At 31.9% G+C, this 13,867-nt stretch overlaps 1 protein-coding gene and 1 long non-coding RNA gene across 2 annotated transcripts; one reads left to right on the top strand and one right to left on the bottom strand.

Annotated features, from left to right (window-relative positions):
- Positions 1-2,878: 2,878 nt before the first annotated feature.
- On the bottom strand, positions 2,879-4,830 carry LOC133795594 (putative F-box/LRR-repeat protein At4g15060). Its single transcript, XM_062233048.1, has 2 exons — positions 3,577-4,830; positions 2,879-3,438 (listed from the first exon to the last, which is right to left on the bottom strand). Exons 1-2 carry the CDS (start codon positions 4,828-4,830, stop codon positions 3,259-3,261), a joined length of 1,434 nt encoding a protein of 477 aa, XP_062089032.1. The 3' UTR covers positions 2,879-3,258.
- A 6,496-nt stretch (positions 4,831-11,326) lies between these two features.
- LOC133793868 (uncharacterized) lies at positions 11,327-12,570 on the top strand. Its single transcript, XR_009874999.1, has 3 exons — positions 11,327-11,810; positions 11,969-12,070; positions 12,488-12,570. It is a non-coding gene; the product is annotated as an uncharacterized LOC133793868 (long non-coding RNA).
- Positions 12,571-13,867: the final 1,297 nt, after the last annotated feature.

Below are 13,867 nucleotides of genomic sequence, written 5' to 3'. Positions count from 1 at the left end.
TCGGTCCAGTGTTTGCTAAAGTAGTGGCATTTGCTATTTTTGACTTAGTAGCTTGTTACTATGCTAGTTTGGTAGTTTGTTGGTCTGCTTTAGTTGTTTATCTATTGAAATTCCGTTTTTATAAGATTACCAACTTAATTATTCAAATAAAATAATTAATTGTTGAACTGTTACAGAAATGTTTAAACAGACACAAAGACTGTTTGAACAGAAACCAGATATGTTTAAACAGTTTGTGACCAGAAGATAAAAACGAACTTAAAGTAAAGAACACACGAATTTTTATGTGGTATCAGCAATCTTTGCAGATTGCTACTAGTCCACGAGGCCACGCCCAGAGAATGAAATTTATTAGAAGAATATCTAAATGATTACAAAACCAAATTGACTTATACAAATAAAGACTCCCTTTTGAATTTGTTGCAACTGTTGTAATCTAAACTCCTAATCAAATTTCTGAAGTGCGAAGATCTTGAACTCCCTTCAAATCATAACACTTGCACTTTTCCTCCCGAAAAGTGACTTACGAACAAGACTTCTCCCGAAGCTTGATGACCAATGTCCAAGTGTGTTCAACCTGCACAATTAACACAAAGAAAACCATACAGAAGTACACTGTAATAAACCACTAAGAACTTGCTGGACTCAAGTTCTTCACATAATAAAAAATCTCTCTAAAACTTGAAAAATATTTGGAAAATAATACAGCAACAGAGATGATCAAAAACCAGCGACCTAAGGATGATTATATACATTTTAGAATCCCTTTAGGTCGTGGAAAACAAATCAGAAACCAATCAGCCAATAAATGGAAAAATCGTCCAAAACAGGAAAGTCAGAATCTGTTCAAACAGAATGGCAATCCGTTCAAACAGATTCATTGAACCTGGACAGTTTTTCAACCCAGTTTCTTTAAATAAATAAGGAAACAATATCTACATTATCACTGCAAGCTGTACACGATTTCTGGACAAATAAATCAGATCAAAACATAAAAATAATTACCAATAATTTCCATTTCAAGAAAACATATTCTTTTATAGGAAATTATATATTTATTTTATTAACATATATATAATAATCTGATTATAAAAAGACACATTTCAACAAAACAGAAACTACCTATTTTTCGAAAATACTTATTTAATTAATTTTATCAATATTGTCAAATATGCGAATAAAAGATTTTACATCTGTTATTCCGAGTCTGCATTGCTGTGCTGTTCTAGTTCAGCAGGTTCTCTCTTAAGGTTGGTGTCCAATCTCACTCAAGAATGTCTGCTTCTGTATTGTTCCCTCTTATTAATGAATTTGGCCCCTGTTTTAAATGGGCTAATTCCAGCAAAAAAAAAAGTCAACAAGTAAGTGGTGACCAAAAATAGATCCACATCCCAAAATTAAAATACACCAAACTTTCTGACCAAGAAAGCTCGAAAAGCTAAAACATAAGCACTAGTGTTTGTAGTTTTATTAGGCCATTGCAGAGGAGCATTTAAGGCTTTAACAAGGCAGAACACTTCCCTGAAGATACGAGTGAGAGTTCAATTTGTAGCTTTCTGGTTAGCAATCGTTGCGCGGAAAGGCAAACTGTAAAATGAACATACTTTTGCCAGGCAAATATTCAAAGCAAACAATAAACCTGTAGATTCAGCCTCCGAAGGGGTGATGGCGTGAAAAGAGTGAGTGGCTAAGCCAGCAATACATTCTGCATAACCCCTGGCCACCACACCCATCTTACCATTTACATCTTTCAAAGTTGCATCAAAGAAAACTCGAACTCTTCTCGGCCAAGAAGTGAAGATCAAAGCAAGAAAGTGAAAACTGTGGTGAGAAAAGTACTCTCATAATAAACAGGGAGGTGGGCTCTTTATTTATAGCAGATGTTACAAGAAACGACTCACAACAGCCATCGCACAATAAGTTAGAAACAAACTTAACAAATTCTATAACTGCCTAACTAACCAACGGCTTCATTACAGCCACTATAGCTTCTAGAAGCTGGCTCAACACAAGAAGATATGCTTAGTTTGCACCTCATAAAATTCAGTAGTCCGACTAGCCACCTTTGTGAGGATTTTTTGAGGGTCAGTAGAGACACCAGAATGGTAAGCCTTATTTTTTTGCTTTCCACAGCTGATCACAAAGCACAGGTGCAAAGACAAACAATTGCTTTTGAGTATGTTCATTAGCATGATTTAGTTTATGGGGGCTGCAGATCCATTAAAAAAATGGATATATCGTTGGAAAGACTAATATTTCTTCAATATTTTTTCCTTTTTCACTTTCAATAATCTTTTTACCTATAAAGATATTGTTTATAGATGTATTCCTTAAATATATTATGTTAAAAAATTTCTAATATTGTAGCCTTTAGTAAACTTAATAAAGCCAAAAGTAGTACAGTTAATTAAAATTATGCCTTTGGCGTTAATACCATTAATAAATTATGTCTCTATCGAATGTGTATACCAGAACAATACATCACTTAACTCAAGTTGTGATAACTTGAGATGCTTCAAAGTAAGTAGGAAAGAACGACATATCTTCCTCAAGAATTTTAACTCAAGACGAGATTCATGCGTAGATTAAAGAAAACGCATAAAGTTTTCAACACATGTGAGCCAACCAATTAGAGCATCATTAATTGGAGTGGCCGAAAAGGTTGCTTGTGTAAAGGTGGATCCTAAAGTCAACAAAAAATGTATATTCAACTTAAAATTTTGACAACTTTGCCCACTTTTGGCAACATTGCCTTATTTTTCTTTTATTATTTTTAATTAAAAGTTATATTAATTAAATAAAATATTAAATTTTGTATTTAGCGTAGCCATGCTCTTAGTGATATTTAATTAAAGTAGCACATGATAGAATGAAAAATGAAAATAATTAATAAAACAACTGATTGGCAACCTGAGCTAATATGCAGCCTTACGAAATTCCAATAAACGACAAGAAAATAAGAAAAATATTTAATTTAACTTTTTGGTGGTTAACTTCGAACTTCATTTAAAACAAGGGGTCTCGAAAAACAAAGAGAGCCTCCAAAATACATCAGAGCAAAGTGATATAGTTACCCTCCAAAATACATTAGAACAAGGGGATAACATTAACTTCTACCACCCCTGATAAGTTCTCAAAACAAACCAACTAGGCAAAATGAAAGTAGCAAATTCCATTAGTACTAAGCTACTAAAATAGTATATACAAGCTCAAAAAGACTAAAAATATAGCATCAGTTATGATAATATTGTAAGGCAACTAGAATATGCCCTCTCCATTAATAGATAATGTTTTTAAAGAGGGTGAGATCCACATCAAGACATCTCTCAAGTCTGATTTTCTCAGTGTGTAGCGAGTGCGGGTAATAACTCTGACATGCTTCCAATTAAGTAGAGGAGAATGGCATATCCTTTTACAATTGTCCGGCATGATGAGAGCCTTTGCATTTATACAAATTTAAGAAACATAAATATATCAATGTATGGTATATAGAATAATAACATGAAATAAAATGAGACATCATAATCACATTAAGATAAATAAAGACAAAATGTAGAAGATAAGTAATGGACATACCTCATCTGAGAAAACATGCAGCGTCACAATATTCCAAGAGCAGTTGAGATTCAGAAAAAAATTGATCATATTGATAAACCAATTTGTGTCATAGTTGGGAGGATAATCTTTAATTACAAATTTTCCGTTCAACAAATTGGGTGACTCCAGTGATATGTTACAATTCATATTACCTTCATAACAAAATGAAGTTAATTTTGGAGTTAATTTAATTGTGACATCCTTGATCATATCTCTCTCATAGATCCCATTACTCAACTTGAAACTTTTTAAGTGTTGACTCGAGATTTTAAGGCGCTCCAACCCCGACTTATAATACTTAGTATCCAAAGTCAAATTCTCAAGGTGAGGAAGATTTGAAACGAGATATGACTGGTCTGTTTTACCCCATTCACAATTAATTAGTGAAAGATTTCTAATGGCCTTACATGCAGAGATATTTATTTCCCCAAAGCAAACCAAATCTAGTACCAAAGATTCAAGATTTATGGCTTCAACTTGAAGAGATGCATTGGATTTAATTTCCATCAACTTGAGGCTTGAACTTTGTATCCGGAGCGGATGATGAGTACTAAACTTATGACATGAACTTAACAGCAATTTCTCAAGAGAAGGGCAATCCAACAAAGACTTGGACAGCACATCATTTTTCACATTATATGCAAGCCCAACATCTTTCAAGGACAATGATTTCAAGGACGGAAAACTAAACGAGTAACCCAACTCGAGTCCACTCAATTCCAAAATGGTCAAATATCTTAAGTTGACTACTGATTTAGGTAAGCAGTAGTAGTAATACTTGTAGTGCTTACCTTTTTCTGGCACCAAGTTAAGACTCAATTCCTTCACTCTATTCTCAACTGCAAAACCTAACCATTTGTCTAGGCAGCCAGCCTTGCTTCTTCGGTAGAAACCCATTTGAAGCTTAAAACTAGCTGTGGCTGAATCAACTATAAAATGCATGCCTTTCTTGCGGTGTTCCAAGCAATTGTCGACATAATTGTGGAACTTGTGAAAATCAGAAGCAGTGGTACTAGAATCAGAGAAAAAGAGCTTGGGGACTGAATACCACATGAATTCCCAACGCTTTGAAAGAACACATGACCGAACGACATCCAAAGTAGGGAGAAACGACAAGATATGAACGATAACTGCATCAGGTAGTTTTGAAATTATGTCCTCAGTAATTGATGTCGTTTCACCTCTTTCTCTCGCTGAATGACCACGTTTCTTTATTATGTCCCTTTCAGCCATGAGTTGTTCAAAACGAACAAAGTGGATTGGACTGTAACAAAAACAAAAAATACAACTATTTATATATTATAATACAATAATAAAACTATTTATTTATATATGTATTACGTATCAAGAAAAAATAAATGGATTCCAGAAGTAAATTTTAACAAAATATAGTAATAAAAGAAAAAAGAAAAAAAGAGGGTATCTTCGTTCAACCTTTATTTGTTGCTGCTGCTGAAATATTCTCTTTCTTTAACCAGAATATACGCCAAACACTCGGAAGGATTGAAGGCTAGGGCTAAAGTAGAGAGGGATTCTTGAGACAGAGAAGAGTATTTATTGAGAGTGAGACAAGTAAGACAAGTAGAGTTAGCTTAAGGAAGAAGCATACTTCGCTGCTCTGTCCAAGAAATAGGCAGAGGAAGTGACATTACTTGAAAAACAAATGATTTCTTCGGGGGTGATTGGTTTGTCATTCAAATACAATTTTATGATTTTGGATCTCACATAATTCTTGATTGGTAGATTATTTTAAAAATTAAATCCAAAATAAATTTTAAAAAATGAGTATGCTTTTACACGTAAAAATTGAAGACGATATTTTATCATTACCTATAATTTTTTTAGATTTCAGGAGGCCCACATCATTTTAAATATAAAATGACTAACCAATCAAAATTTTAAAAAGTGAAAATATTATTTTCAAAATAAATATTTTTAAATTAATTTAACTATCCAAATACATTGTTTTTTAACACCGAACCAATCAAGCCCTTTAAAGATTTTTTTGTAAGGATATTTATTAAGAGTAATGTGATTTTTATATCTCCGTTTTTCTTAAATATTGATAGTTGGTTTTCGTGAATTTTCAACATAATTTTTTTTTTATAGTAATCGGTAAAATTGATATTTTTTTTAGGGTTTATATTTTTTTTTAGATTTATTGTTTTTTTTCATTATCTGTTTGAATTTCGTGTTTTGACAAATTACTTTTTGGATATTATGTTTTGTAAAATTATTAAAATAGAACCCTAAACTTAATTTTGATAAAGAAAAAATTAAATATAATAACACAGTTTTTAAGCAGAATCATTTTATTTTTATTTAGAATTGTTAGTTTGTTAAATTATTTATAATTTTAATTGAGAAAGCATTGATCAAAATAAAGTTTAAGGTTCTATTTTAACTATTTCACAAAACATATGGTTCAAAAAATAATTTGTCAAACCACAATATCCAAACGGGTAATGGGAAAAAATACAGGGTTCAAAAATGTATAAACCATTTTTTTAAAGTTATTTGGGTTTAGTTTTAATAATTTTTTATAAAATAATAACTGTGTAAATATTTTGATGAGTTATATGAAAATTTTGGACAAAATATTTGAAGTATTAAGTGTTATTTTGCAAAAATTAATCAAAATGTAAAATAACTTTAAAAAATATAAAACTTTCTCCCTACTTGTAACGAAACATCGATTTTTATTTTTAATAAAAATTGTCCGGTTTAATTCTTTTATTGTATAAGGGTTTTTGCTAACTCGTAATGATTAATCTCTGATTAATTAATTATCTCATAGAAAATATTTTGATGAGGAATTTATATAAAAACAATGCAGTCATTTTTAATTGATTCATTTTAACATGCATTAAGATATTTTCTTAAGGGTTTTTCCATAAATGCACATTACCTTTTTACGAATTTCTTTTTCAACAATTTTACTAACTAAAATATTCAAAAATAAAATAAAAAATTTCATAACTACAAAAAAATATAATATTTTACTAAACATCAACCCTTCAACAACAAAATTGAAAAAGCAACATAAAATTAACCATACAATAGCTCAATTGATAATAATCTTATTATATATATATTATATATACTAAATGAATTTTAAGGTGTATTAATTTTATTTGGGTAAGAAAAATATTTTTATATTTTGAAAAATAACATTTTTATCTCAATAATATAAAATTAAAAAATATACAATTCTTTTTTTAATAATTACAACTAAAGTCTAGAATATATACATAATGTAAACTATTTTCTGAACAATTTAAACAAAGTTATAATGAAAATGTACATTTCAAACATATCATTTCTTAGGGAATTAAAACAAACTTATATTATTTTTTGAATAATTTAAATAGTGCATCTGTAGCCGTGCACTATTTTGGTATTGATGAACGTTTTAATTTCTAATTTTTTTATTCTTGTTTCAAAACTTTCCATTAAAAAATAATAATTTGGAGATCTTTCTCTCTTTTTTTTTCCATCAAGGAATTTGTTTAATGCTTTTCTCAAACCTTAGCTCTCTAGAACTCTTATCTATTTGATTTCCATCTCTCGTATAAATTTTTGTCATTACTAATTTTGCTTTATTAATGTTTCCTTTCTACTTTCAATAATCTTTTCACCTATAAAGATGTTTCTCTAGAATTTTTGTCCCACTACTTTTAATTATATTCTAATTTGAAACATAATATGTTATGAAATACTAATATTGTGACCATCAGCAAACTCAATAAAACCAGAAGTAGTAGTATAGTTAAATTAAATATGCCTTTTGACGTTAATATGATTAATAAACAATGTCTCTATCCAAGGCAATGCATCACTCAAGTAGTGATAACTTGAGATATGCTTCAAAGTACGTAGGAGAGGAGAGGATATCATCCTCAACAGTTCTCACGCAAAGAGAAGATTCATGTATAGATAGATCGGTAATAATATAGACTTAAAATATGCACCAAAATATTACACACATCAATGTATCACTATTTTTTAAATGAGTAGATCTTAATTTTAATAAATGTGATTGGTTATACTAAATTGTAACATCACTATATGTAATATTTTGATATAAATTTTGGGTACACATATCATTACTCATAGATATATTATATATATATATATGTGTGTGAGATAACCATTAGTGTAAATAGATTAAATATATATTAAATTGAAGTAATACATCATAGAACAAAAAATAAAAATAACATGTGAAAATAATTAATAAAACAACTAATTAGCAATCTGAGATAATATGCAGCCTCGCGAAATTCCAATAAACTACAACATTAATAAATAGAGTGTTGACGCCGTTTTTCGTCAACAGTGAAAGAAGAGCACGTAAACAATTACTAGTAATGACCAATTAAAAAATAACAACACAAAACACGATTTTTACGTGGTTCAGCAGTTAAATCTGCCTAGTCCACGAGTCTCTGTTATTAAACTCAAGATTATCTCTGAAAATTCTTAAGCATGAATTCTTCAGAGTTTTCTCTCAAGGTTCAGAATTTCGGTCCATTACAATGGTGCATGACCTCGCTATTTATAGAGAAGGTTGCGGAATACTATCCCACATATTTTGGGTAGTTACTCTTTTTGTATAAATAAAATAAATGGCTTTAAATGCTTGCAATCCGATATAAAAGGAAACGTCCCCTGAAGACCAGGGGACGTATAACTAATCGAATAATATCTCATGATTTTATGGGATTTACAATAATAAATGCAGAACACGCCCTCTGTAGACTGTACTTATAGATATTCAAAGTCATTATCATATATCTCCAAGGCCTTAATCTCCCAGGCTTCTCATCAGCTTTCGAGCTAATGACATCTCCTGAGGTCGTATGGCTTCGAGATCGTACGTACGTCAGGCTCGGACCCCATGACCCGAGGTCATTCCTGAGGATAGATGCATCACGGGAGCTACCTTTCACTACAAGAATTTTGTGTAAATATTACGGTAAGATATTACATATTTTTTAAAGTGCTATTATTGACTTAGCTCTAAAACATTCGGAGGGAACTTTTTGGCGCCATGTGAATTAGTAATGGCGCTTTACTTTTTTTTTTTTAATCAACACTCTCATTCTCTCTAATCTGAGAAGCCCTAAGCCGCCACCCTCTCCTCCTCTCACTCCTATCCTTTATTCTTCTTTTTCTTCGTTTCCTGATTCCTCTCAACCTCTTTTCTTTGGTTCTCTCTCTCTCTTTGCTACCTCAGGGCCTCTCATTTCTACTCACGCCCTCCTGCTTCGAAACCATCCCCACTTCACTCTCTCTTGGAAGAATAGGTGACGGCGCCTGGCGGAGGCGGAGGCGGAGGAAGAGGCGAGGTCACAGGTTCGACGCCGCGTGGGTCTTCTTCTCCTCAGCACACGACGAAGGCGAGATCTGGTATGTTTCCTCTCAACTTATTTTTGTTGCTGTTGGTTGGTTCATGGTAGTCGAAGGCTTAGTATGGGATATTTTAATTTCTTTATTCTCATTCTTTCTCTCTCTCTCGACTTTCTTCTCTCAGCGATGTACCTTTTCTCTTCTCAACCTTATCTCCCTCACATCTATCTAACCTCTCAACTCCATCATTTTTCACATTTCTCTCTGTAGGTGGCTGGCGCGGGAGACTAGACGGAGGTGGTGACGAGGACTCGGAGGTGCAGGAGCTTGACGATTTCTGTCTCTGATTTCATCATTACAAGTCAGGCAGTGTGCAGGGTTGAGTGTGGGACTGGGCTTGTTGGCGGAGAGCGAGACAGAGGACGGACACAATTGGAGTTCAGGTTTCGTCCCTGAAACACCATCAAACACATTTGATAGATTACTAAATGCATAATAATAGGGTACTCTTCCTTGTTGTTACATGTTTCTTAATTACAGTTAGTGAGGAAAACCATTGACATAATTTATGATGAACTATATGTTTAGGCGTTCTCAGTTTTTGTTATTGCCTTTAAGTAACTACTAGTACTAGTCATGGTGTCTTTCCTTTGAACTACACTGATGGTTGAGAAAGAACTTTTTCTTCACATAATAATTATAAAACCATTGTATTGCTAAAAATGAAAGCTTTGGGACTTTATTTATATTTGGGAGAGATTGAAAATTTGAAACTGTTTGCTCGGATAGTTATTTCAGAGTGTTTACTACATAATTTGATGTTGGGTATTGGGTTATTAGGATTGGTAACTCTGTTTCTTTCATTGTTAGTTTGGTTGTGATTTAGTTGAGAAGATTATATTTCAAACAATTTGGTCCCGAGTTCTGATGGTGGGAGTTTTGTCTTTTCATGACTGAATTTGCTTCAGGCATATCTAATATTACTATAGCCATATCTGTTTCAAGCATTCCTTTTCAAGATTCTGTTAGGTCTCTCTCTCAGTCCCTTTTCAACGGTATTTCTTTTAGGAGAATAAAAGATTGATTGAATTTCTTAACTTGACATTGCTTTTGGTAGAATGTCATTATCTTCCTTGTGGCTGCTGTATTTGATAATACAGATTGTTGGCTGATGTGAATATTACTGTATTTAGTAATGTATTCTAATTTATGAAAAAAGAGGGTTGGTTTCATTCACCTGGGTTTTCATGTCTGGTCTGGTTATATCATAAAGGCTATAAATTTGTATGTAATTGTGATATTAACTGTATATTTGGGTCACAGAAAAACGTAATTCATCAATTTTCTGAAAAAATTGATTCTTGTATTGATAATCGCCCTGTTTGTTCTTGTTATGGCTATAGGATGAAGATCTTATCTTTTTCACCCTTGGAACCTCATGAACAGCTGCAAGACAATAATCATGTTGTATATCCAGAGGAGAAGATGAGTCTCTAAACCTTTTGAGATCAAGCATATCCAGAGGAAGCAGCTTTAAGGTATCTTGTTGTATATAATGTACATGCATAGAAAGTTTGGTTTGACTTTAACATAAAATAGGTTCCATATTGGAAAAAGAAAAGGGTTTATTCTGTATAGCAATTAACTTAGACAAACACACATCCCACGAGCTTGTTAGTGTTTGATTCATTGTTGTGTGCCATTACATATTTGATTGAATGAATTTATCATCATCAAATTGATTTCAGTAACTTTGAAGCTAAAATATTTCACTGCTTTATCTTTATTTATCTTTAGCTTGTCTTTTTCTTAGTGTCTTATCCTTTTAATAAACTTCTGTCGAATCTATTCGATTTGGTTGTGCTGGAAATCAGGTAAATTTGGTGCCCTTATAAATCATGTAACTACTTCCTTGTATTTTTTCTTTATATAAATAGTACAAGTGAATACAAGTAGTGTTGTTTCTTTTTAAATCCCTGTTGTTCGTAAATTTTAAGTGCAACTCTCTAATTTTTGGTTCTAGTTTCATGTGATTAGAAAGGCCCTCTTATTAGTTTATCTTGTTTTTTAATTTTTTGTTCAAATTCAGTGGTTGAATCGTTTCACACACTTTTATGTTTTCTTTTTCTTGTATAACAGAAATCATATTTGTCTTTTTTTCTTAGGCCCTTTTTCTTGTAGGACCTTTATCGAATTACTTAAGTTTCTCCCTTCACACATCTTACTTAGCCAAAATGTTATAAAATTGGATGAGTTCCTCTGTTTACTGTTCATATATATTCTTTAAAAAAGGGGTTGAAAAATGGTTGATGCTGAAATGTAACTAATGGACAACCTTGCTGCATTGTAAACGGGGTCGTATAAACTTGCTTTATTGTAAGCTTTGTTGCTCTCTCTGATTATAGGGCATTGGCATTTGTGCTTGTGCTGCATCAACTGGTTTTCCAGTTGGTTAAAAACTTTGATTAGAATCATTAGATTTTTGACATAACCCACTGCTGGGACATAAGTTCAATGATGTTATTTTCTATAACCAGGTCAAATAGAACAGGTCCTCTGTTATCCTTGATTGAAAACATGAACTTTTTCCAAAAGGTTTTGCTTTTGATATATGTTTGTCTTTGGTTTTGAAAAAAAGGTTCTGTTCATGGGAATAATTTGTTAACAGTTTCCAATATGCTAATTGTGAGATTTTTCTTATGTCTTTTTTTATTTTTTTGAGAATGCAGGTTCAAATGCGGCATACAATGCAGGTTCACTTTATTTTTCAGAGTTTTGGCCTTGGATGGATTGTTGGGTCATGGCCATTATTTTGGGCCCTATTCATCAGTTTTGCATTGGGAACTGCTTATTCAATCAATGTGAGTTTGTCTAATCTCAGAATTTTTCATATACAATGCCTTATCAGTGGATATTTTGAAATATATACTTAGTTTTATGTCACCTAATGAAAAAAGGTTAAGGTGGAAACTTTACAGAATCTGTTTCTCACTTGGTAGCTTAACACCTTTCATGTCAGGTGCCCCTTTTGAGATGGAAGAGATTTGATTTAGTTGCAGCAATGTGCATTCTCGCAGTTCGAGCAGTGATTGTTCAACTAGCTTTTTTTCTTCACATGCAGGTTATGTTATATCTATTCCTCTTGTTGCAAGCCAAGTTGAACTTTGGATGTCTCTTTCTACTCATACTATGCATGATCCAAACATTCTTATTTCTTGTGCCCAAAGCTGATTGTCTTTTAATAAAAATAAGTTTTCATTATGCCATTTATTGTATGGATATAAACTAAAAATAACTAAATCATGCATGACATAGATATTAAGAATGTAAATGAAAAGGAACATGTATCATATAAATAGAAAGGGAATGAATAATGTTTATTTGGGTATCTGTTTTACCAAATAGTTGCATATTTTAGCCATTTGTTACTATGATCATGTAAATTATAATAGTAATGCGTTTCAGATTTCAATAATTTTTTTTTTAAATTGAAAAGATTTCAATGATTCCAAGTACTGAAATATGCATTGATTTTCAGACCCATGTCTTTAAAAGGCCAGCTGCCTTCTCAAGGCCTCTCATATTTGCAACTGCATTTATGAGCTTCTTCTCAGTTGTTATAGCATTTTTTAAGGTATCAACTTTTGTTTTTTTTCCATGGAACTATGTTGTGTGCTTTCCCTTTCTGCTTGATTAGTACTGTGAATGTTGATTATTTTATATGTATTTCCTTGATTAGGTATTGGGACACACAATTTTGGCTTCAATACTTTGGACTAATGCCAAGTCGGTTGATTTGAGCAGCAAAGCTGTGGCCCAAATCCTATATAGTAGTTTCGTTTATAGCTTAAAAAAATTATTAGTGTGACTTAGAGGACGGGCAGTTTTCCATTTTTTGTTACTTGAAAACAAAGCAGTTTGATGAATGCATAAAAGAAGGTTCTGAGGTATTGAGTTGTCTTCCGTTTGCTTTCTATTATACTATATATCAGTCAACTGTGATTAATAATCAAGACATTTATAATAATAGCACCAAAGCTAGAGGACTGTTTGTTATCTAATATTGCTTTTGTATTTTCTCATTTTCAATCTATCAGTTTTGATCTTATAATAAAAAAATTGTTTCAAAAAATAATGCTTATAATAAATGTCTTCTGAAGGATGTTTATGCAATTGCCCTGCTAACCATTGGGGGACATTCTTGTTGTTAGGATGTTGTCTCTGATCTTATCAAGGCTCATGAAGTATCTCCTGATGATGAAACAATTGCAGAGGTCTTGAGGTGTGATTTTTTGTGAATGATCTTCTTGGACTTTGTTATAGCAGATTAACATCAATTGTTCCTTCTTTTTCTTTTTTTAACTAGCATATATTGTTTTAACAGGGATGCTGAGGCAAGATTACTGAAGGAGGGAGGTGCACCAAGAGGTTTGTTAATGTTGTACTTATTTTATTTTCAGTTGATGTTAGTTCATTACTTTGCATGAAGTTCGTATGAAGCTTTATGTTAAACTTTGTAAGTTTTATTTTACTATCCATATCTGTGTAACCTCTGTTTACAGTAGTCTATACTTGATCACAGTAGATTTTGTAACAAGAAAACATGTTGATGATATTTAACCTTCATCATCAAGTTCTGAGGTTTGTGTTTTTCTCCAATTAATTATTCTTTTAGATTGAACATGTCTATACTCGTCACATGCTCAGAGACACATCTTTCCATGAAAAGAATCTGGACTTGAGGCTGGATCTGTGCACCAAAAGAACTGTAACTACTTTTACTGTAAGTTTTCTTTGTTTAATTACAGATGCACCTATGTCTATAGAATTTATAACATTTAAATTCTTTTCTTTCTTTGTTTAAGATATATTTATTGTTAAATCTTATTTGTGTATATCCTAAAACTAAAAAGTAAAC

The sequence above is a fragment of the Humulus lupulus genome, chromosome 8 (assembly GCF_963169125.1).
Source record: "Humulus lupulus chromosome 8, drHumLupu1.1, whole genome shotgun sequence".
Lineage (NCBI taxonomy): Eukaryota > Viridiplantae > Streptophyta > Magnoliopsida > Rosales > Cannabaceae > Humulus > Humulus lupulus.
The sequence above is the reverse complement of the archived record's forward strand: the minus strand, read 5'-3'. Positions and strand labels throughout refer to the sequence as shown.

Coding starts and splice junctions, on each gene's coding strand:
- LOC133795594 (XM_062233048.1), bottom strand. CDS start 4,830: ATGGCTGAAAGGGACATAATAAAGAAACGTGGTCATTCAGCGAGAGAA. Junction 3,439..3,576: donor TGCATGTTTTCTCAGATGAG/GTATGTCCATTA, acceptor ATAAATGCAAAG/GCTCTCATCATGCCGGACAA.